This window comes from Ambystoma mexicanum, chromosome 6p (genome assembly GCF_040938575.1).
Source record: "Ambystoma mexicanum isolate Mex_15411 chromosome 6p, UKY_AmexF1_1, whole genome shotgun sequence".
In the NCBI taxonomy this organism is placed as follows: domain Eukaryota; kingdom Metazoa; phylum Chordata; class Amphibia; order Caudata; family Ambystomatidae; genus Ambystoma; species Ambystoma mexicanum.
This window is the reverse complement of record NC_090935.1, coordinates 1449881346-1449906933: the sequence shown is the minus strand read 5'-3', so window position 1 is coordinate 1449906933 and position 25588 is coordinate 1449881346. Positions and strand designations below refer to the sequence as shown.

The 25588-nt window shown below is 45.9% G+C and overlaps 1 protein-coding gene across 1 annotated transcript in view; it reads right to left on the bottom strand.

The window, feature by feature from the left end:
* LOC138510506 (alpha-2-macroglobulin-like) overlaps window positions 1-25588 on the bottom strand; it is a 1041624-nt gene that overhangs the window by 752992 nt on the left and 263044 nt on the right. Inside the window, exon 9 of the mRNA XM_069626208.1 lies at window positions 21418-21532. Within this exon, the coding sequence (XP_069482309.1) occupies window positions 21418-21532 (115 nt within the window). The remainder of the gene's footprint in view (window positions 1-21417; window positions 21533-25588) is intronic.

The following is a 25588-nucleotide window of genomic DNA, read 5'->3' as shown; positions in this document are numbered from 1 at the left end:
ATGCAGTGGTAAAGCTGTTGCAGAGTCTCCCTCAGCGTAGTATGATGGAGACTGGTGGGGCGATGTAGGAAATACTCTGCTCTGTAGGTCAGAGTGGTGGTCACTCTGCAAGTTCTGGGTACAATTGGATTGGCCAGGGTGTGGCTGCACCCGTTAATGGCGTATTAGGTCCACAATTCTAGGGAAAAAACAGATAAATGGAGTATGATCCGAATTGTCTAGTAAAGAGCATTAAACTGGGTGCCGAGTGGTGGCATGCAAGGAGTGGAGCAAAAGCATACGGCCATCACTAGGTATAGAGAGACACGTGAGGAGGTATAAGTGTCTAGAGTCCTACAATGGGTACAGAATAGTGGACTGCACACAGTGGTAAGGAATATCTCTGATCTACACCCTGGAGTCAGTTACACGTGAGAAGGTGTCCGTGCGTGAGATCAAAGAACATTATGGCAATGTTATGCATGGATAAAGGCAGGCGCGGGAGGCCGTGTGCACACTGATGTGATAGGATCATTGACAGATGACAAGGTTCTCTAGTCGACCGGCACGGTGTGCTGTCCATAATGACTGTGAATGCATATTGAGGGCACCCGCCCGAGGTAAAAACCAAAAAGGGTGGTATGCACGCTCGATCTCGGCGTGTGCGGTAAAATCACGGGTCTAGCACCGCATGCGTTTAAAAGTGAGGGCACCGACGGCCCCATGCAGCGAGAAACTTACTTGGATAGACTGCAATGAATCTCTGACTCGCTGGATGAGTAACACTGTGCGCTGTGTAGCACAGAGAGAATAAATCATTCGAGGTGGCCCTCCCTTTACCCTAAGCAACCAATAGTGGTGCGCCAAGTGGGCCAATGGGGAGGTGGGTGTGGCGCTGGGCTGGAATGAAAGTGAAAGTGCATTTGATAGGTCCCATGGACATAGCGTCACGTGATGCCTGATGACGATGCAAGGGGCCTGATGGGGATTGTGGTCCCGGTGCTCAAAAGCTGTAAAGCGCATTTAAAATGGTTGCGTGGTAAGCGAATATATGTGTCACGACCAATGAAGCATGGTGCAGATGCGGTGATTGACATAGCACTGAGTGTGTGTGTTAATTGAGTGGAACAAAGAGTCCAGTATTGTTAATGACTCAATAAGTGCTGTATCACAAAGGGATGCTACAGTGCGTAGACTTCAAGATATTTGCATATTGTGGCAGTTAACATTGTTTCCCGTCATCCGGTACTGGTGTGCGTGTAGAAATGCATAACATTTGATCCATTGATACGCTAGGAGAATGAAGTCATTAAATTACGTGGCCCCGAAATCTAGAGTGCAACGTGTGTCTACACACCGAGTTGAATAGATATGGGGACAAAGGCCTGACACCTTAAGATACTGGGTACTTTTGCACAGTTCGGTTACAGAGTACTGGACGATTGAGTGACGATCCCAGCAAAGCACGTTTATGACATCACTAGCGTTCGTGTGGTCAGGTTAAAAAACACAGGGTAAGCCTCATAAACATGTGTACGTTGCAAGAGGTATTAACATGGTGTGACATTATATAATGGTATTTGAAATAATTGCATGTGACATATTCAGGTTTTGGTGCAAATATATGGAACATTGGATCAGTCGGTTAGCTGAGTACATCAACAATTTGAGTTAACTGGGCGAGACCACTCAGGCACAATGTATGTCTTCAACTAAAATTAAATGGATGTGGAGAAAAGAAAAAAAACATTATAAGTAGTCTGAATGTAATGGACAACAGGGTGGTGATAAACTGACAAAGTACAAAGTATGTCTCCAAGCACAATGGAAGTGCAGCAAGAGCCAAACATTATAGGTAAACTCGAGTTTCAGTATAATGGACAACAAGGTGATGATTCCTGACAAGGACATAAATTTGGGTCCCCAAAAAAGTAATCTAGATTAGGTTCCATACTAAGGGTGAGGCTCAATCGTGCGCATGCATTGCATAAAGTGCGATGGGGACTTGGTAAACTGCATGCAGTAGTGAACCAAAGGATTTGTCTTGCGGGCAGGGGGCCCTATTACTGGAGGTGGAATGATCTCGCTTGTAATGGTGGCTAAAGCTAGGATACGTATTGGAGCAGGCAACTGTTGGAGCTCTATCCATGGATGTGGGTTAGTACCAAAAGTGCTTCCATTCGAGTGTGATGTTCAGTCCGTTTTTCACAGTGTCTAATCTATGAACCCATTTTTGTTCCAATCGGGTTAAGGAGAGGTTAATATCACCCCCTCTTTTTGGGGGGGTCAATTGTTGTAAAATCATCCAGGAAAGATGCTCATTGGTATGTCCTTTTTTTGTGAAATGGTCGACAAGTGATTTATCAGCCACTGCATTCTTGATGCAAGATCAGTGTTCTCCGATCCGTTGTTTCATGGGCCTAATTGTCTTGCGAGTGTAGATCAGGACACATGGACATCTGATAGCGTAGATTACGAATTTGCTTTCGCAGTTAGTGTGGTTTTTCAGAGTCCAGTGGAAGTCTTTGTAATCAAAGGTTTTGCTGGATTTTGTGTATCTACATTGCACACATCGGCCTCAACTAAAGTGAACGACCACGGGTGGTAGATTCCACAGGGTTTGCATTTCTTTTTTTGGTTCCAGGAAGGTGTGTACCAGTGTGTCTCGTAGGTTTTTGTTCTTTTTGAAAGTAAAAAGAGTTTTTTTCGACAGGGTCCCCTCATTTTTGATCAAGTGCCAGTGTTTGTTAATGGCGGTTTTGTCAGATTACTTATGGGGCTAACGCAGATTGCTCTCAATTGATTTTTTTTTCCCTAGGAGTGAGGCAGATGGTATGGTCTGTGTTGGCTGCTCTTTTGCACCATTTTGATTGATTGATTTCTTGGGGTAGCCTCTTTCTCTGAGACGTGTCTGTAGTTGTTTGGCATGGTGTTCAAATCTCTCCCTTTTGGTACAGTTTCTGCGTACGCGAAGAAATTGACCGTACAGTAAGTTGTATTTGAGTCCTGCAGGATGGTAGCTGGTAAAGTGCAGGAGGCTGTTCCTGTCTGTTGTCTTTCTGAGAGTTCTGTCGTGAGGTTGCTGCCAGAGCGGTATATGTGTAGATCCAGGAAATTGTTGGTCTGGAAGTCCCATTGGAGGGTGAATTTTATATGATGGTTTCGTTGGTTGAACAATTGGTGGAAGGCTACGAGTTCATCCTTGGTTCCTCGCCAAATGAGGAGGACATTGTCTATTTAGCGATTTTGTAATGCTGATCCCTCCCGGGTGGGGAAGACAGGGCCAGATTGGCCTGGGCAGGAAGTAGGGAGGGGGTTAAAAGAAGCAACAGGAAGATGTGGGTTGTTCAGTGAGGTCAGAGGTGGTGGAGGTGGCAGACCAAGAAACCAGCAGGAGGAAGGATGGTAGAGTGGATTGTGGAGGCGATGTTTGTATGCAGGTGAGGCATTGGCTAATGAGAGCAAGTTATTCTATGTTGTGAGTGTGTGTGAAAGAGTGGCAAGTGTGTTTAAGAGAGGAAGTGTAAGGAGTGAATATGGTCTGGAATAGTATTACATGGTATGGTATGGTCTTAGAGCTTATAGAGAGTAGGCTAACACCTTGAAAGTCCCCTAACTGCTGAATAAGATCCAAAGGCTACCTCCCCAAAAGACAAGGCCACAAGATACCAGATTAGTGTGGGAACAAGAATGTCTTTAAGCAACGCCTGAATTTCAAGTGACAGGGATACAGGTAGAGAATTCCACAGCCTGGATGCCTGCACCAAGAATAAACACCAACCCCATCTAGCATATCTAAATGTAGGAACAGTGAGAAGACCAGCTGAGGTTGAGTGAAATACACATGGGGGTAGGTAGTGCAGAACCTACTCCTGAAAAAGGAGGGAGAAAGAATTGAGTCGGACTTGTGCACAAGACACAAGGCCTTGTGGCAGCCAGTGTAGTGGCAGATGAACCGAGGACACATTTGATCTGAGCCGTAGATGAAAGATAATTCTGACGGCAGCGTTCTGGACTATTTATTATTTATGAATGTCAGATTTGGGCAACCCAAATAAATTGCATTGCAAGAGTCCAGTCTGCTGGAGACAAAAGCATTTAGCACCTGGATTTTATGAGGAAAAGACAAATACTCCAAAAGACCTTTTGAGAAAGTAAATGAAAAAAACAGACTCTGGAGACTGTCAAAATGTGGTGATCGAAAGAGAGAGCGAACAGGGGGGCTACTCAAACCCCAGGTTACTCACTTTCTGTGATGGAATTGGGCAGGCACCAAACGAAGTGGGGCCGAACTTATCAGACCACATGTAACAAATTGAAAACTGCTCTGTGTTATTACGGGAAAGATGTTCTTGACGACCATGAGGGCATATCGTGTAGAGCAGAATTTCAGTTTTTGGGATATTAAACTTTAGAAGATTTATAGTCATCCAAGAGCTGACCTGTTCCAGGCAATCTTTAAAGCGGGCAGCCTGAGATCCCTCTGGATGTTCTAAGCAGAAAAAAACAAAGCATTATAAGCATAGATAGAGAACAAAACTCCAAAAGATCTAATGAGGCTGGCCAATGGTCTCATTTAGAGATTAAACAAAAGGTGGCTAAGTGCCAAGCCTTGCGGCACCCGCAGGTGATAGAAGTTGTTGTTGGTTCGAATGGCGGCAGAAACACAGACTGACCTCTGCCTGTAAGGAGTGAGGAGAGCCAGGCCAATGCTTTTACTCTGATGCCTAGATCATAAAGACATGCTGGCAAAATGGCATGGCTCAGAGTATCAAAGGTGGTGATATGCTCCAATACGATCAAAGCCCCCACCCCCTCGCTGTCCACCAGGCATCTGATGTCATCCACTGCAGCCACAATGACAAGCTCAGTGCTACAAATCGGACGAAAGCGGGCCGGAGCATTGTCTAAAATGGCGTGCTATTCTAGGAACGACTGCAATTTAAATCAGCCTCCACTTCCACCAGTTTGCTCAGTTAGGAGAGAAGATATATGGGCCAGGAGTTGGCTAAATTACTTGGGGCCAGTGAGGTTTTTCTTAAGCAGAGAGATGACAGCTGATTTCTTCAGTCAGTCTGCAACAGATCCAGACACTAAAGAACTATTAATCACTTGAGCAAGATAAGGTACAACCAAAGATCTTACATTCTTCAGGATCCTTGCAGAGCAAGGATCATGATGGGATCATGAGGGGATCCAGATGGTCGACAGCTGCTACTACCTCCAACAATGTAGATTGCGAGATGGCTTGGAAAGAAGACAAAATATATTTGAGTGCTATGCCTACAGACGGGGATCCAGAAATATCTGGTCCACTAGTCCTAGTGGCGGCGCCAGCAAGCTGCTTTTGAATCTTAGTGATTTTATCAATAAAGCACTGGAAGAGATCATCACACAGAGTCTGTGAAGGAAGAAAAGACTTAAGGCTTTAGGAGAGTTCTAAGTGTACTGTGAGTATTCCAGGGAGATTGTCCACCCCCTTTGGGACTAGGGAGATGAGGAAGATATGCTTAACCCCCCCTAGGGGACAGGGTAAGCAGGATCCCTCTGGAGGTGACCCTCCTTAGGGGACAGGGACCCTGACAGGGGTATAAGTCATCATCCCCCAGCACTAACACCTTTTTAGGGTATTTAGGGGTTAGATTTTACAATAACCATACACAATCATTTGTAATGGCTGACTTGGCTTCTGACCTTCCCTCCACCCAATCGCCTGCAAAGACTACGGAGAGACAATTGAACCAGCCCCCTGGAAGTACGTCTCGCAGACAACCAAATACGGAGGAGGCTCAGCCGCTCCTGTGGCATTTAACAATGCCAAACAGTACCAAGAGTGTGTGGCCAACAACAGAGAGAGAATGCCAATGTCGGCATTCTGAGCCAGAATCCACACCAGACTCCCGAGAGACGCAGCATAAGGCTGGCCAGAGCAGCTCCTAGAGGCTGAGTGAGAAAGGCAGGAGGGACTGGGTGGGCCGACGCAGAGATCCTCTGAAAGATCACATAAGCAACTTCACTCGGCCTGAGAAGTTGTAATAACAATGCAGGAGGGCTTTGAACGACCAACATGGAGCCCAGCTGAAAGGTTGCATAAGCGACTCTCCACGAACAGAGAAGCCACAAACCAAGCGAGAAGAGCCTCGGTAAGCCGAAGTGGAACACAGCTGGAAAGTAGCATAAGTAGCGCCGCAACGATAGGAGAATTGACTCGACCCCACGGCCCTCCCCCAATCCCCCCTGAAGGCAACCAGGTACACGGTGGCTCCAGTGGGAAGGGAGGCAGGCAAAAGAGACAGAAAGAGAATGCTTGCAACAGGGGGGGAGTGGAAAGGAAAAGAGCCTCAGAGTGGGGAGAGATAGCTAAGACTCCGGAGTCGGGAGTGAGAAGGAAAAGAGCAACAGGGTGGGGAGAGACTTAGAGAACCCCTGAGAGAACCCAAGAAGGGGAAGGGAAGAAAGACTGAACGTATCCCGGGGTGGGAAGAAACAGAGTGAGACCTGGGCTGGAACCCTTGGAGAATCTCCCAGCATCTTTTTTTCTAAACTAGAACTATGGGCAAATACCTTCACTGCTAGGGACAAGGTTGGCGTCACGAGCCAGTAGCCATTACCTCGAGTTAATAGTTCCACAAAGTCTTTCTACTAGTATTTTTTGTTGTTTTGATATTTTCTTTTGGTAAATAGGGACAGGATATGTTAGAGTAGGGCTCTGGAAAGAGGACTGTAATTAAGTTGTTGCCACGTGGCGAGCACCTTTATTACTTTCTTTCATGCAATAGGGTTGAGTGGGTGGACTTGGGGAAAGATTGTTTTGAACATGCTAAGAATAAAAAAGTGAAACTAAGCATTGTTGTCTGAGTCCTGATTCAGACCTTCCACGGTGCTTTAAATAATTCCTTAGCAGTATTTGGACAGGAATGTGAAGTGCTTGAGTAAGTGAAAGGAGGGTTTGAGAACAAGGTAGGGTGTATTAGTAGTAGTGTAGAGAAGGGAGTAGTAATGGGGAGGATGGTGTAGTAGTGTGAAGGAGGGTCTAGTAGAGTCGAGGCGGACGTAATAGCCTGGAGGAGGGAGCAGTAGTAGGGAAGAGGGAGTAGTAGTATACTGGAGGAAGTAGTAGTGTGGAGGAGGGAGTAGTAGGGTAGAGGAGAGAGTAGTAGTGTCATGCAGAAAGTAGTAACATCAAAGGGTGGAGGCGAGGATCAGAAGGCGTTAGAGACATCGGAGGAACGGGGAGGAAGAGGTAGGGAGTAGAAGGAGTGATGGTGGGTGGAGTATTCGGATGGCAGTAGTAAGTGGAAAACATTAGTAAGTGAAAGGGGGAGCAATATGTGGGTGTGATATAAAGGAGGCTAAATTGACCAGCTTATCTGGAAGGCACAGTCCAATAACCCTGTTAGAATATTAACCACTAAATGGAGTATGGTCAATCTAAGAATGTGCCAATGCAATCTTGTTCCACTGTGTTTTTCTCTTAGGTGACACACTGTAATCGTTTGTCACTGTGATTTTGCTCCTAGGTGTCGCAATTTAGAGTTGCTCCTCTATGGTTTTACTCACTGCAATCCTGCTCGTAGCTATCCCCATGGGGACTTTCCCCTGGAGCAGTTTCACTCCAATGTTGGATTGGTACTCACTGCTGACTGCTCTCATATGTCTTCCTTGCCTCCCTCGAGTGTGTTTTAGCACCATAAGCTGATTGCCACCTACCTTTAGAAATCCATCTTATTCTTGGGTGTTGTAAGGAAGCAGGAGTTGTTCTGGAGTTATTCTGGTGGTGGTTAAAGACTTTTTTTAAGGCTTTAGGAGAGCTCCAAGTGTACTGTGAGTATTCCAGGGAGATTGTCCACCCCCTTTGGGACTAGGGAGATGAGGAAGTTATGCTTAACCTCCCCTAGGGGACAGGGTAAGCGGGATCCCTCTGGAGGTGACCCTTCTTAGGGGACAGGGACCCTGACAGGGGTATAAGTCACCATCCCCCAGCACTAACACCTTTTTAGGGTATTTAGGGGTTAGATTTTACAATAACCATACACAATCATTTGTAATGGCTGACTTGGCTTCTGACCTTCCCTCCACCCAATCGCCTGCAAAGACTACGGAGAGACAATTGAACCAGCCCCCTGGAAGTACGTCTCGCAGACAACCAAATACGGAGGAGGCTCAGCCGCTCCTGTGGCATTTAACAATGCCAAACAGTACCAAGAGTGTGTGGCCAACAACAGAGAGAGAATGCCAATGTCGGCATTCTGAGCCAGAATTATTCTGGAGTTATTCTGGTGGTGGTTAAAGACTTTTTTAAAAAGAAAAATGAGGATTGAGTAAGACCTATCTCACACTATCACTATGAGGGGTTTGCCTCATCAAAACTAAAGGATGTCAGTGGCAGAAAGTCCCCATCCTGTGTGCAATATCGTAACCTGACCGTTACATGCTAAACTCAAAATAAAGTGCAAAGGGATATAGTCTTTCAACTGGTCACCTGTAGCTTTTTCCAATGTTCCAACACAAAGTTCCAAATGGTGCAAAAATAAACAAATAGTCAACGTTCCACAAGGTTTCGTGATTCTCAGGAGGCAGCCCTTTTCCCCTGAGTTTCCCAGCTTCTTTACAGCTCACAGGCACAGTTCTCGGGAGGAATTTCCCTTCCACTGTTTTTTTCAGATACTTTATATTTTACAAACAAAATAGTTAAAGGGGTATGATGCTGCCCTTCCTTTTTCCACAGAGTGCTATTTTCCAGGCTAGGGATTATGGTTCCCTTTTCCCCTGGTTTTCACACATTCAAAAAGATATTTACTTTCAGCATTTATTATATATTTGTGTGTGGGTCTGAGACCTGCAATCAATTCGCATGGGGGCTTCCTGTGCCAGCACTTCCTTATTTTCATCACTTTTCTTTTCCCACTACTTGCAACTTTCCCTCTGAGGGGTTATGGGTCCATTCCCCTGGATCCCATACACTCAAGGGTCTTTCCTTGATTACATCAGGATGGGAGAGCAAAACAGCAAGATTTTTGGATTAATTTATTTAATCTCAAAATGGTAACATGGCGTTAGCTATTGCTTAATTTTAAGACAACGGACAGATTTAACAATTTAACAGTTGGGGGTACTACTGCGTACCAACCTCTTAAATATTGAGGGTATTTGCCTCATATTCGTACACAATCTCTAAAGGACAATTCAACATTACAATGTAAACAAGAGTGAGTGTTACCCAGGACTACTGATGGTCCATGGGTGTCATAAAACAAAACACACAAGTGTAAATGGAAAAGTGGGACAAGGCGTTGTGTCGCAGATCGACACTGTATTGTTTTGGCCACTTGTAGCTGTAGATGGGAGCTAGTTGATGGCGTGGCCTTCTTCAGGATAGGGGTGAAGAGTAACTCTGTCCGTGAGGTATCTGTTAGATTAAAAAGGCTGTTATGATGGATTGTGATCTCTGTGACGTGCTTGTTTATAATTTAAATTAATTATTAGTGGCTGGTTAATGCCAACAAGTACACTAAATGGTGCATTTGTATGGAGTTTACCGTCAATGGAACGATGCAGTGGTAAAGCTGTTGCAGAGTCTCCCTCAGCGTAGTATGATGGAGACTGGTGGGGCGATGTAGGAAATACTCTGCTCTGTAGGTCAGAGTGGTGGTCACTCTGCAAGTTCTGGGTACAATTGGATTGGCCAGGGTGTGGCTGCACCCGTTAATGGCGTATTAGGTCCACAATTCTAGGGAAAAAACAGATAAATGGAGTATGATCCGAATTGTCTAGTAAAGAGCATTAAACTGGGTGCCGAGTGGTGGCATGCAAGGAGTGGAGCAAAAGCATACGGCCATCACTAGGTATAGAGAGACACGTGAGGAGGTATAAGTGTCTAGAGTCCTACAATGGGTACAGAATAGTGGACTGCACACAGTGGTAAGGAATATCTCTGATCTACACCCTGGAGTCAGTTACACGTGAGAAGGTGTCCGTGCGTGAGATCAAAGAACATTATGGCAATGTTATGCATGGATAAAGGCAGGCGCGGGAGGCCGTGTGCACACTGATGTGATAGGATCATTGACAGATGACAAGGTTCTCTAGTCGACCGGCACGGTGTGCTGTCCATAATGACTGTGAATGCATATTGAGGGCACCCGCCCGAGGTAAAAACCAAAAAGGGTGGTATGCACGCTCGATCTCGGCGTGTGCGGTAAAATCACGGGTCTAGCACCGCATGCGTTTAAAAGTGAGGGCACCGACGGCCCCATGCAGCGAGAAACTTACTTGGATAGACTGCAATGAATCTCTGACTCGCTGGATGAGTAACACTGTGCGCTGTGTAGCACAGAGAGAATAAATCATTCGAGGTGGCCCTCCCTTTACCCTAAGCAACCAATAGTGGTGCGCCAAGTGGGCCAATGGGGAGGTGGGTGTGGCGCTGGGCTGGAATGAAAGTGAAAGTGCATTTGATAGGTCCCATGGACATAGCGTCACGTGATGCCTGATGACGATGCAAGGGGCCTGATGGGGATTGTGGTCCCGGTGCTCAAAAGCTGTAAAGCGCATTTAAAATGGTTGCGTGGTAAGCGAATATATGTGTCACGACCAATGAAGCATGGTGCAGATGCGGTGATTGACATAGCACTGAGTGTGTGTGTTAATTGAGTGGAACAAAGAGTCCAGTATTGTTAATGACTCAATAAGTGCTGTATCACAAAGGGATGCTACAGTGCGTAGACTTCAAGATATTTGCATATTGTGGCAGTTAACATTGTTTCCCGTCATCCGGTACTGGTGTGCGTGTAGAAATGCATAACATTTGATCCATTGATACGCTAGGAGAATGAAGTCATTAAATTACGTGGCCCCGAAATCTAGAGTGCAACGTGTGTCTACACACCGAGTTGAATAGATATGGGGACAAAGGCCTGACACCTTAAGATACTGGGTACTTTTGCACAGTTCGGTTACAGAGTACTGGACGATTGAGTGACGATCCCAGCAAAGCACGTTTATGACATCACTAGCGTTCGTGTGGTCAGGTTAAAAAACACAGGGTAAGCCTCATAAACATGTGTACGTTGCAAGAGGTATTAACATGGTGTGACATTATATAATGGTATTTGAAATAATTGCATGTGACATATTCAGGTTTTGGTGCAAATATATGGAACATTGGATCAGTCGGTTAGCTGAGTACATCAACAATTTGAGTTAACTGGGCGAGACCACTCAGGCACAATGTATGTCTTCAACTAAAATTAAATGGATGTGGAGAAAAGAAAAAAAACATTATAAGTAGTCTGAATGTAATGGACAACAGGGTGGTGATAAACTGACAAAGTACAAAGTATGTCTCCAAGCACAATGGAAGTGCAGCAAGAGCCAAACATTATAGGTAAACTCGAGTTTCAGTATAATGGACAACAAGGTGATGATTCCTGACAAGGACATAAATTTGGGTCCCCAAAAAAGTAATCTAGATTAGGTTCCATACTAAGGGTGAGGCTCAATCGTGCGCATGCATTGCATAAAGTGCGATGGGGACTTGGTAAACTGCATGCAGTAGTGAACCAAAGGATTTGTCTTGCGGGCAGGGGGCCCTATTACTGGAGGTGGAATGATCTCGCTTGTAATGGTGGCTAAAGCTAGGATACGTATTGGAGCAGGCAACTGTTGGAGCTCTATCCATGGATGTGGGTTAGTACCAAAAGTGCTTCCATTCGAGTGTGATGTTCAGTCCGTTTTTCACAGTGTCTAATCTATGAACCCATTTTTGTTCCAATCGGGTTAAGGAGAGGTTAATATCACCCCCTCTTTTTGGGGGGGTCAATTGTTGTAAAATCATCCAGGAAAGATGCTCATTGGTATGTCCTTTTTTTGTGAAATGGTCGACAAGTGATTTATCAGCCACTGCATTCTTGATGCAAGATCAGTGTTCTCCGATCCGTTGTTTCATGGGCCTAATTGTCTTGCGAGTGTAGATCAGGACACATGGACATCTGATAGCGTAGATTACGAATTTGCTTTCGCAGTTAGTGTGGTTTTTCAGAGTCCAGTGGAAGTCTTTGTAATCAAAGGTTTTGCTGGATTTTGTGTATCTACATTGCACACATCGGCCTCAACTAAAGTGAACGACCACGGGTGGTAGATTCCACAGGGTTTGCATTTCTTTTTTTGGTTCCAGGAAGGTGTGTACCAGTGTGTCTCGTAGGTTTTTGTTCTTTTTGAAAGTAAAAAGAGTTTTTTTCGACAGGGTCCCCTCATTTTTGATCAAGTGCCAGTGTTTGTTAATGGCGGTTTTGTCAGATTACTTATGGGGCTAACGCAGATTGCTCTCAATTGATTTTTTTTTCCCTAGGAGTGAGGCAGATGGTATGGTCTGTGTTGGCTGCTCTTTTGCACCATTTTGATTGATTGATTTCTTGGGGTAGCCTCTTTCTCTGAGACGTGTCTGTAGTTGTTTGGCATGGTGTTCAAATCTCTCCCTTTTGGTACAGTTTCTGCGTACGCGAAGAAATTGACCGTACAGTAAGTTGTATTTGAGTCCTGCAGGATGGTAGCTGGTAAAGTGCAGGAGGCTGTTCCTGTCTGTTGTCTTTCTGAGAGTTCTGTCGTGAGGTTGCTGCCAGAGCGGTATATGTGTAGATCCAGGAAATTGTTGGTCTGGAAGTCCCATTGGAGGGTGAATTTTATATGATGGTTTCGTTGGTTGAACAATTGGTGGAAGGCTACGAGTTCATCCTTGGTTCCTCGCCAAATGAGGAGGACATTGTCTATTTAGCGACGCCAGACCTGGATGTTGTTTTTGTAGGGATTATGGTTGTTCTATACTCAGAATTTAAAAAAAGAATACCAAAAAGAATTGTATTTACAAATACACTAGTTATTTGTGACTTTAACTACAGCAGCAGCTCACTAAAGCAGCCACTTAATATACCCAGAAAAGTTTCAATTAATTTACACAATTCATATTGCGGTACTAACAAACAGATCTTTCTTAGGAATCTGACTACCGCGAGCTGCAATGACAGATTACTTCTGTATAGCATTTCAAGCCATAGTCTTTCAAGATCAACATTATCTCCGTTCACAAATTTTAGGAAAAAGTGTATGCGATCACTTCGTAGTGCATCACAGTAAATCAGGAGGTGCTGCAGAGTTTCAGACAGCCCAGAGGTACCACAGAACCTATACAGTGACAATGTTCCATTCCCCCTTTCCCGTAGGTCTGTGATTTCCCTGGTCAACAACACATTGCATTTAAAACGCATACATTCATTGCGCCAACCTTTGTCCGAAAACTTAATCAAGTATGGCTCCATACTAACCCCAATATTGTAACCCGATACCAGATGCTTGTATAGTTTAGTTCCTGCGACCTTAGCACAGGTGATATTCCAGTCTGGTTGATCTGCATATTTTTTTGCTTTGTTTGAATTAAATATAAGCAACTCACACGTAGCACCAAATGAAGTTAGGTACGCTAGGGATTCCATTGTTAATTCATTTAAGTAATCTGAGGCACATGTACTAGTTTGTATCCCATTTCCCAACAGGTCGTAAATAGTATCTTTTGAGCTCACAATTAATTTCCTAAATAGGCATACTCGGCGCCACATCACCATACTTCTGATGGAACACAGGCCCAGCTCATAACGCAATGCTTCCAGTCGCACACAGTTAGGTAGGCATCTAAACACAGATCTTAATATCTTTGCTTCATATTTGTCCAGTTCATCAATTGCCCATCTAGAAAACAGTTCCAAACCATAGCAGAATTGCGGAATCAATTTGCACTTATAATAACGCATGGTCGGTATGATTGAGAATTTCCCATATTTCATATCAATTTTTTTAAGGTGAATGATTTGTACCTGCACCTTCGTATTCAAAAATTGCCTGTAGTTCTGTTTCTTTTTGATTCCAAAGATTGGTAACCCAGATACCGCAGATGTCATTTCACGCTCAATTGGTTCAGGAACCATACTAGTTTGTCCCTTGTAACACTGCAGTGAAATCGTAAGATTACAGTTTTCTTTTCATTTATCAAAAGCGAATTTGCAATTGTGTAGTCTCTGAATGCGGTTAGCAGATGTTGCAGTCCTTGCGGGGTATGATCAAATAACAAAGTCGTCCGTGTAAGCATACCAGGATACCTTTATTCCCTCGACTGTAGGTGGAACAAAAGCAACTGTCTCTAAGACCTTACCAGCATCTGATGCATACAAATTAAATATTGTAGGGGCAAAAACACACCCCTGATGTAAACCATTTGTAGCATTGATCGCCTCTGATAATATTCCTGTGTTACTTAGGCGTACCTGTAATTTGGAACCTTCATGTAAATGATACAAAATTGACAACAAGGAAGGAGACAATCCCATTCGATGTATTTTCCCCCAAAGGATGCTCCTATCCACCATGTCAAAAGCCATAGTTAAGTCTATGGATGCTACATAGACTGGCACACTACCTTATTTCCACGTTTTCCACTGTAGGATGTTCATTAATAGCCCCCCTGCATCAGTGCCAGCCTTTTTGCGGAAACCAAGAAGTCGTGATAAGATCTTATTTACCTCTGCCCACTCTTGAATATGTTTGAGTACCAAACCTGAAAAGATCTTGGAGTCTGCATCCAAGAGTGCGAGAGGTCTGTAATTTGCTGGGGATGACCTACCACCTTTTTTGTAGATTGGTACTATATAGGCAATGTGCCATGTATTTGGTATTACTCGAACCTTAACTACGTCTTTATACAGGATGAATAGAATTTTTGCTCAAACATTTGCGTTACCCTTAAAGATAATGTTCGCGGATCCATTGGACCCAGCCGCCCTCGAGGAGGATGCCTTACATATCAGCAACTTAACATAATTTTTATCGCATGTAAATCAGCCTGTTGTCCATTACATTCAGACTACTTATTTTTTTTTTTCTCCACATCCATTTAATTTTAGCTGAAGACATACATTGTGCCTAAGTGGTCTCGCCCAGTGAACTCAAATTGTTGATGCACTCAGCCTACAGACTGATCCAATGTTCCATATGTTTGCACTAATACCTGAATATGTCATATGCAATTATTTCAAATGCCATTATATTGTGTCACACCATGTTAATACCTCTTGCAATGTACACGTGTTTATTAGGCTTACCCTGTGTTTTTGAACTTACCACACAAAAGCTGGTGATGTCATAAACGTGCTTTGCTGGGATCGTCACTCAATCGTCCAGTACTCTGTAACCGAACTGTGCAAAAGTACCCAGAATCTTAAGGTGTCGGGCCTTTGTCCCCATATCTATTCAACTCGGTGTGTAGACACACGTTGCATTCGAGATTTCGGGGCCACGTAATTTAATGACTTCATTCTCTTAGCGTATCAATGTATGAAATGTTATACATTTCTACACACACACCAGTACCGGATGATGGGAAACACAATGTTAACTGCCACAATATGCAAATATCTTGAAGGCTACGCACTGTAGCATCCCTATGTGATACAGCACTTATTGAGTCTGTTAGGAAAGATTTCGTAATTGTAGGTAATTTTCCTTCCATGTGGCAACCCCTAAACTTTTTGCTGTTGTTTTTCACCTTGTTCTTGACTTTGCCAGAGAAGTGCAGCCTTCTGCTGCACTCCTCTGGGCTTTCGCTCCTTTTCTTATGGGGAAACTGACATGTCCTTAAGACAGTCAGTAGCGGGGAACGCTGTTTCCCGTAGTTTCTTTTATCATGTTGCGGCTTTAGTGCAACATGACACAAGAGGGCACTGTAAGCTAAGTTACAGCTCTCTTGGGTCTCTAGCCTTCTACAGGCCCTAGATACTCGTTTAGGATTGTATTTGATCGGTGCAAGTAATTAAGGGACGGGAATGGTGGCAGCGATCGTTTTCTTGTGTTTTGAGCTCCTTTTGGCGTTCTAAGCGCGTTTCTCGCGCTTAACCCAAAATGGTGGCCTGGCTCCCAAAATGGCCAGACCACGAGGCTCCTTTGTCCTGTCCGCTGACCGTCTTGCTCCCTTCACCATCCCCAGGTGGAGCCGACCCGGGGCCTTCCTTATTTGGGCATGTACTTTCCCGCGAAACACGGATGCTTTCGCGGGCTTCTACATGTCTTGTGTGTGCCTCTAGGGTGTGGGCTGGGATGTCTGGTCCCAATACACATCCTGGGTGCCAGAGAGTCTAGGGTGGTGTGAATGCCTGGGACCACCGTGGTCCGTGATTGGTCCACGTATGGTGTGAGTGTTGATGAGCGGATCTCCCATTGGGTCCCCTCCGTTTTGGCGCGAAGGGAACCGTGGATAAGAGGGGGCTGGAAACACCACTACCATGTCGATCTCCTGAGTTCTCACGAACGAAGGAATACAGGAGCCAAGTATCCTGCAACCAAGAGGCTGAACCGAGGAATCGCTGGTGACCCGCTGAAGGACTTCTCCTCTGCACTGCTGTCGTCTTGTGAAACCCTTTTCACCTTTGATCGAACCAGAAGGCCTGTACTGGTACTTCGACCCTTTGGAATAGCGGGAACAGCTACTCTCGGCATCTTCACCATCTCCTGCCAGTAAGCCTTCGGAAGAGTCTCTGGGCCATCCAGCTGACTGACCAGTTTACACGGGAGTCTTGCTCTGTAACCGCCGCCAGGTTGTGTAGTATTTCGAGTCCTTGGCACTCTCACACGCTTCGTACACTTGGTGTTCCCATGTCTGAAGTGAGTAGTGTACATTTATCTCAGACACACGGCCGCTCAGTTGCCCTGCTGTGGTAACAAACTGTGCGGGTTTCTTCGATTGGGACGTCTTTTTACTCAACACGACGACGAGGCGTTCCCTGCTCTTCTGAACCTGCCAGCTGCTGAAACCGACGCGGAGAAGCCTGGGTCTGCTTGCATCGGGGACCGGTGAGTAGCATAGCTAGGATCTGGTCGCCCTCCTGCAGGAGCCCATTGCTTTTCCCCGCTGTGTTAAACAGCACCCTTTTCCGTACTCGCGCTCTGCTTCTGCCCACTGTGGAGGCTGCGCTTGAGTCGCGGAACTTGTTCTCCTTCATTTGTGCACTGAACTGAACTGCCTGATTTCCTTAGAAGAGACTCCCCTTTTGCCCGTTGGCACCAGCGTGTGCAGGTACTTTTGAGCACAAGGCTCCACTCTTCGCAGGGCTCGGACTTCCATCTAGTTAGGTGCCTCTGAAGGCGAACTGGGTCTAAGCATTATTTCGCACTGCCTGTTTTCCTTCCCTTTTAGGTGGACTACATATTTCGTGCATATAACGCTTGAGACTTGTTGTATTTGTATATATATTGTGTTGATATGGTATGTGTTGGTTTAATATTGTGATATTGTGATTTTCTCGCTACGGTCATTGTTTTAAAGGCCTTAAAATAAATGTGTATATATTTTATATATAACACCTGTTTGGAGTAGTTTGTAAGTGATCTTGCTTTGTGTGCTCATTGCGGGCTTTCAGTCACCCTCACCCCTCTTGAGACCTAGTCTTGACCGCCGTGATCGCTACCTTGATTGCTCTGGCTCGTCCAGAGGTTACCCTGTTCCAAGTAATTAGGTTGGCCTTCTGAACTTCTGCGCCACCAGGACAATACTGGACTCTTGGTTCTACTCGATTAACACACGCATTCAGTGCTATGTCAATCACTGCATCTGCACTATGCTTCATTGGTCGTGACACACATGTTCGCTTACCACGCAACCATTTTAAATGCGCTTTACAGCTTTTGAGCACTGGGACCACAATCCCCATCAGGCCCCTTACATCGTTATCAGGCATCACGTGACGCTATGTCCATGGGACCTATCAAATGCACTTTCACTATCATTCCAGCCCAGCGCCACACCCCATCCCCATTGGCCCACTTGGCACACCACTATTGGTTGCTTAGGGTCAAGGGAGGGCCACCTCGAATGATTTATTCTCTCTGTGCTACACAGCGCACAGTGTTACTCATCCAGCGAGTCAATGATTCATCGCAGTCTATCCAAGTAAGTTTCTTGCTGCATAGGGCCATCGGTGGCCTCACTTTTAAACGCATGTGGTGCTAGACCCGTGATTTTACTGCACACGCCGAGATCGAGCGCACACACCACCCTTTTTGGCTTTTACTTCGGGCGGGTGCCCTCAATACGCATTCACAGTCATTATGGACAGCACACCATGCTGGTCGACTAGCGAACCTTGTCACCTGTCAATGCGCCTACCACATCAGTGCGCACATGGCCTCCCGCACCTGGCTTTATCCATGCATAACACTGCCATAATGTTCTTTGATCCCACGCACGGGCACCTTCTCACATGTAACTGACTCCAGAGTGTAGATCAGAGATATTTCTTACCACTGTGTGCAGTCCACTATTCTGCACCCATTAAAGGACTCTAGACACTTATTCCTCCTCATGTGTCTCTCTATACCTAGTGATGGCCGCATGCGTTTGCTCCACTCCTTGCCTGCCACCAGTCGGCACCCAGTTTAATGCTCTTTACTGGACAATTCGGATCATACTCCATTTATCTGTTTTTTCCCGAGAATTGTGCACCTAATACGCCATTGACGGGTGCAGCCACACCCTGGCCAATCCAATTGGACCCAGAACTCGCAGAGTGACCACCACTCCGACCTACAGAGCATTGTATTTCCAACATCGCCCCACCAGTCTCCATCATACTACGCTGAGGGAGACTCTGCAATCGCTTTACCACTGCATCGTTCCATTGACGGTAAGCTCCATACAAATGCACCCTTTAGTCTTATTTTGCATTTTTAAAGCGCTCACACAGCCTGCGGGCATCGAGGCGCTGTTACAGGAATTGTTCGTTTTTGTTTGTTTTTTTTTTTAGTTGCGTAATTGTTTTTTTGTCTTAGTTGTATTTACAACGTGCTTAAACACCCAGAGGTTTCTAAGCGTGGACCCGGGGATCGAACCTGTGTTGCTTCATATCGTCTTGCTTCCAAGGGGCGCACGTTGCCGTTAAGCTATCCTCCCGGGTGTACTTGTACTAGTGTACTTGTTGGCATTAACCAGCCACTAATAAGTAATTTAAATTATAAACAAGCACGTTCCAGAGATCACAATCCATCATAACAGCCTTTTTAATCTAACATATACCTCATGGACAGAGTTACTCTTCACCCCTATCCTGATGACAGCCATGCCATTAACTAGCTCCCATCTACAGCTACAAGTGGCCGAAACACTACAGTGTCGATCTGCGACACAACGCCTTGTCCCACTTTTCCGTTTACACTTGTTGTGTGTTTTGTTTTATGACACACATGGACCATCAGTAGTCCTGGCCAGCACTCACGCTTGTTTATATTGTAATGTCGAATTGTCCTTTAAAGATTGTGCACGAATATGAGGCAAATACCCTCTATATGTAAGAGGTTGGTACGCAGTAGTACCCCCAACTGTTAAATTGTTAAGTCTGTCTGTTTGCTTAAAATTAAACAATACCTAACACCATGTTACCATTTTGAGATTAAATAAATTAATCTACAAATCTTGCTGTTTTGATCTCCCATCCTGATTTCTTCTTTATTACTAATTACCCCCCTGGGCATATCAGGACATACCCAGGCACCCTGTATTATACATTTTTTCTTGATTACTACAATTTCACAATCACGGTTCTCTTTCTCAGAATATGCAATTTTCCAGGACAAAGGAATTGTCCCTGGATTTCACACACACAAGGGGTTCTCTATCTCTCTTTGATTCTCACAATTACTTCAACTTCCCAGTCCAGGGAGTATGGCTCCCTTCCCCTGGATTTCACCCATTTAAGTGGTTGTCTTTCCTCTTTTTGATTCCTATAGTTTATTTGCAATTGGGTGCAGGCCCGAGTCTCGCAATCACATTGCCTGTTATACTCTCCTGCCAGCACTTTCACAATGTTCGCTTTACAATTGGGTGCGAGTCCCAGACTCGCAAAAGTTTACCTGGTATACTCCCCTGCCAGGGTTTTCACAATGTTCACTTTATAATTGGGTGTGGGTCCCAGACTCGCAACAGGTTACCTGGCATACTCTCCTGCAAGGGTTTTTACAATGTACACTTTTTAATTGGGTGGGGGTCCCACATTTGCAACAGGTAACCTGGTATACTCTCCTGCCAGGGCTTTCTCCACACGTAACAGTTGGACTCATTCAGCCAATGGGTCCTCGTCCCCCTTTCGTCTGTCTTTCCCCGGTATCCCAATTCCCCTCCCTGGGCTCACCGGTCTGTTTGTGGCTGCTTCAGCATTCTCCGTGGCCTTTGGTTTCTCCAGCGGGGCACCTCCTCCTTCTGCCGGCATTATGTCTGGTCTCCGGTACTCTGTGCCTTGGCCTCTTCTCCACAGTGTCTCCTGCTGCAGGCCTGTGTGCTGCGTACCTTTGACCTCAGGGTTTTTTGTGACGGTGCCAGTAGGATTTCTCCTGTCCCCTTCTGCAGCTGGCTTCCTCCTCGCTTCCTGATCCGCATCTGGTATAGTGGATCTCCAACTTCTTTGCAGTGCCTGGAATTTAAACATACCGGCACCTATCTGATCCCTGCAACCACTACAGCATGTCTCTAGTTTTGCAGCTTAGTGCTCTGCATTGTTCCTGTGCTCTTCCTCGTCTCAGTTGTTTTGCAAAGAGCATAGGAAAGAGCTCTACAGTCACTGCTAAGTGGATGGACTGGATCTATCTCACCATGTGCCATAAAGGTTTGGTAAATCAAAGGGTTGGTGTCATACCCTGAGCAGAAAGGGTGACACCATGTTCCTGCCATTGAATCTCCTTCCCTCCCTTGAGGGTTGCTCCCCCCCCAATATGGTCCTCCTTCAGGCAGCCACCCACAGGGTCGGGATAAGGTAGCGGCTGCCCTTTCCCATGCCACATGGGAAAAGAGTTTCCCCTGAGAGGAAGTGATGACATTGCTAGATTCAACACAGTGCCTTAGGACTTCTGACAATTATCCTACACACCTACACAAGATGCACCACTACTGGGACATCGGCACAGCCACACCGGATGAATGCTCCAAATGACCACCAAGGCCTCCTGTGACTGCCCTCTCTTTCAAATTCTACACTCGAACACACACTATGCATACCAACTAAGCCACCCACAAATGGCAATTTAACAATCCTCCAAACAGACATCTATCCAACCAATTTATTGATCAAAGTACTATCTTATGCATGCTCGCACTACAAGCATACGAGTTCCCCCTCTGGGCGAAGATCCCTCAAGTGCTGTTGGATACAAACCAACTAGAAACAGATCCTCACCCAGCAACCAGGTACTTCCAAAGTGCGCGCATCAAGGCAACAGTGAAGCTTCGCAAATGTTTCTTCTTTCCCGACTAGCCAAACCCATTCCCTTCTCTTTCAAATCTTTCAGAGTGCGGTATAAAACACAATAACATAACATTGAAAGCCTCTCCCTTTCTAAGATTGTCTGATCACATACCTGTCCCTTCCTCAGTCATGGTGGCATGCAAATTGATTTGCATGTGATAGCCGCCTCTCCTCAGCTGGAATATTTTGGTTTTTACAACTTGAGAGAGGCATCCACTGGAGTCAGCCTGTTAATGAAAAGAAGATGATGCATTGAGGAGAGAATGAACAGCACATACCGTACACACTTATAAACTGGGTAAATGACCACTAATGTTCCACCCATGACATGCCCTTTCATCGCTATGAAATAAAAGCTACATGTTACAATACCAGTTCCTGTATGGGAAACACATCCCTTTAAGAATGTCTATGTGCCTTAGATTGTTGTACCAGAGCTATAGGCCCTTACAACAGTTTCTCAACAACAGAGGAATTAAGTATAGTTGACATGAGAAGGAGTTAACATGTGACCTGCAGTTCACATAGGGATCATTGAGTCAGAGGGACTGGTCATGAGACTTTTAATAAGCAGTGTGATGAAGCCCCCCGCCTGGTTCCGGAACCTGCCAGGGTAGTGACTCAGGAGGCCAAATGCCACCTGAGCCAGTGGATGTGGAGCCCAGGGGAGATATGGGGAGGATCCCTGTGTCACTTTGACCTGGTTTTTGGACCAGGGAATGGGACAATCACATCGCCTCAACACAGGCCACTCTTGGGGACTTGGACATTCCCCAATACATCAGTCCACTAGGGCAGCTAAATCCTGAGCACCCAACCCCTTCCCAAAAGCCTGGGGAAACTCTGCAGGGTATTGATAAGGCACCCCCTCGTCAATTGAGAGAGCCTGCTGTCTTTTCCAAACAGACCACCAGCTCCAGGGAAGTAAAAAGTGCCTGTCCCCTTAAAGGAAGATATTTCCTCCGTTAGACGATGCAGGCGTGCACTGTAACATTGTTAGAACTTCATCAGGAACATCAGGGAAGTCATTTCACAACTTAAAAGCAACACTCAATGAATCTGCGAACCCTGCCAATGCAATATTGCAAGTCCATTGCTTCCGACCATGGACAGCATCAAATTGAAACAGTATTTACTTGCTGTATAGGCGCCTAACAAGTGAACAATAAGTAAATAAAAACAGACGCTACAGATGCTTCCACTCTTAGCAGGCAGTTTTTCTGCTATACATGCAATGTTTAGGCTCGCCTTGCATATAGGATTGTTCAGAAAACCAACGAATGTAGAAAGCTTTCCCAGTCTGTTTCCAGTGTGGAATCCACATGCTGGTAAAGCAGAAGCTCCCAGCACAGCACAAGTAACAGGTGGATGGTGGCCAGGCCGCTTAAGGACTTGGCTTCTCCTCCAAGCCCACAGTAGGCCTAGGTTCACTCAGGGACTGTGTTGCAGGGGCAGGAGGCTCGCGTTTGTTGGAGACTGGAGAGCTGCAGAGACAGAGGGGGCTGGAGAGAGACGTTGGTGTAGACTGGAGAGTGAAGTGAAGGAGGTGGCTTGATAGACAGATAACGCTGAAAAGGTATCAGGAGAAGAGGGGTGGTGACAGCTACAGATGAGAATGAGGCGGTGAGTTCAGAAGAGAAGAAGGTGGCGGTAGTAATAGTAGTGGTGGAAGGGACAGCAGACAGCAACAAGGTGGTTACAGAGTTGGTGAGATCAGGCATGGCAGCTAAGGAAACAGTGGTTAAGGATCTGGTAGTAAAGGAGTTGGAGGAGATGGTGAATAGAACAGGCCCAGGTGGTCGAGAGGTGGCAGTGGCAACAAGAAAACGCCAGGGTGGTAGGGAGGACAAGGTAAAACCAGAGGGCAAATTTGACAGAAGGCAGCGGTTTGCAGTAAGAAGTTGAATGATGATGTGGTAACAGCGGAGAAGGAGTGTGCGCAGGAGAAGGAGGTGAGAATCGGGCCCAATGGTGGCGGTAACCTCAGAAGCGGAAAGTGAACAGAAGGAGGTTGTGGCCGTAAAAGAGGTCAAGGAGCTGGCGGTAGGGAAGTAGGTGGAAATGCCAGAACCCCACGGGTTATAGCAAAGAAGGTGGTAATATCAGGAGGTAGGATTGGACAGAGTGAGGTGTGGCGGTAGAGAAGAAGGTGGTAATGTCTAAAGCCAAAAGTTGCCAGAACCTTTGGCTGGGAAAGAGGTACAGATATCAGGGCCCGGGAATGACACCAAATCAATCAGAACAGAAAAAGAGTTGTACGGAGAAGGTGGGGTAAAAGCTGACACGATCAAGGAGTGAAGGAGCGAGTGAGAAAAACCTGGGCCTTGTCATCCAGAGCAGGAATGTTCAGACCGCCAGGACAGCTGTGGGCAGTCGCCGGTGGCAGGAGGAAGAAGGAGAATGGGATGGGGAGGTTACAGCCGGGGCAGAGAGGGAGGAAGGCCAAGTTCAGATGACCAGAGAATTCCTCCGAATATACACAGAGCTCAGCAACATTTCTAATTTAAAATACAAGATTTACTCCTAAAATAGACAGAATGCTGAATACAAGATTTGATCCTAGAATACACAGAATTTTGAGACATTTCAAGTTTAAAATAAATGAAGTATATAAATTGCATACATTTCCCAAGAGTTTCAAGATCGCCAGCTTCAAAGACTCTGATTTCCCACAGAGCATGTTCAGCCACATATAGTCCAAATGCACCCATTCAGTGTTAACTACAAACTTTTTAAAATGGGAAATGCGTTCGACCAGGAGAGCCGGGTACATTAATAATAGATGTTGAAGGGTTTCCTTTTCAGTGGCCACATGGCACTATCTACAAACTGGGTTCTCCTTCCCATCACGGTTTCTGATAGACATAATCTCCTTAGTGAGGAAGACATTCATGCGAAACCGCATAAAGTTGTTTCTACATTTTATTTTAGGGAAACGGGCTTAAATACGATTCGACAGTACCCATATTTTGGTGATGTGGACAAAGGTGCTTATACAGTGGGACTTAGCAACCCATTCCCTTATTCTAATCCAGCCATTCAAGAGCATCTTTTTCTTCACCTTGATGGGATTTGTACTTAGCATTTCTAAACTACAGTCTAAGGAGAGCAACACGCTTGTGCACTGGGAAAAAAAAATTCTCATAGCATTGGCATTCAACCTCTCCACATCCCCATAGATAGCATAAGCTTGTTGATTGGCAGCAGTATGGAATTTCCCATAACGTGTCAACCGTTTCCATCAAACAAGGCTTTCCAGAGAGTTGATACCTAATTCCAAGCGAAGGGCTGACATGGAAGTACTACATGGTAGAGAGTAAAAAGTCTTCCGCCATGGCAAGGTTTCATAATGACGTAACTCTACAATCAGCCACTCTGGGAACAATTCCACTCCTTAAGTCAGCTTCAGAGTCACCTTTCCATAATAGAATTTTATAAGTGGAAGAACAGAAAATTTTCCATATGTTTTGTCAATTCTGCACATTTGTGCCAACAACAAAAGTGCTTCCTGGTGGAGGTAGTTCCTGTAAAAGGCCTATGAAGGATGGTGTGGTGTCACGTGACCCATTAGTCCGGGGCACGTGACGATAAGGAAATAAAGGAATCACCGGAACTGGCGTCAGCGCGCCAGTCCGGGTTTATGCACCTCAGCGAGTGGTCGTGTCTTCCTTGCCGCGCTGCGCTTCGCACTGGAGTAGGCCTCTGTCAGGGCCCGCTCCATAACCCCACTGCTGCCCGCATCACCTGCGGCAGCCAACATCACACTGGCGACGAGGCCGTGAAAGAATCCACGTGAGACCGCGCCTCCCTCCCTCCTGTACGCAGAGCCGCGCAGTCATACGCGCTCCGGTTGCCGTGCCTCGCACGCAGAAACATTGACGATCCTTCTGCGAGGCCACGGGCGGCCGCAACCAACGCTGGCACCCCTTCGGGAAACATCCTGCCCACGTGTCGGCCACTACAACGTCGGAAGCTGCATCCCGAATATTCCATGACGCCGCATATTAACACGCGCACCAGCAGTGCGGAAACCCCGCCTCACACGCACACCACGTGCAGGACTCCTGGCTGCCTGGTGGCCACACGAACAACAGGAACCTACATTCACCACCCAGCCGGCACGACCCAGACACCGGTGAGTGAAACAACCACCCCATCCAGTGAGGCCACGTGGTGACAAGTTCTTCCACTAGGCCCCATTCTACTTAGCGAGAAGTCTACTGCCCTAACAACATGTTGAGCTCCGAAAGCAACCCTGTACGAACCAACACTGGCTCCTCCAT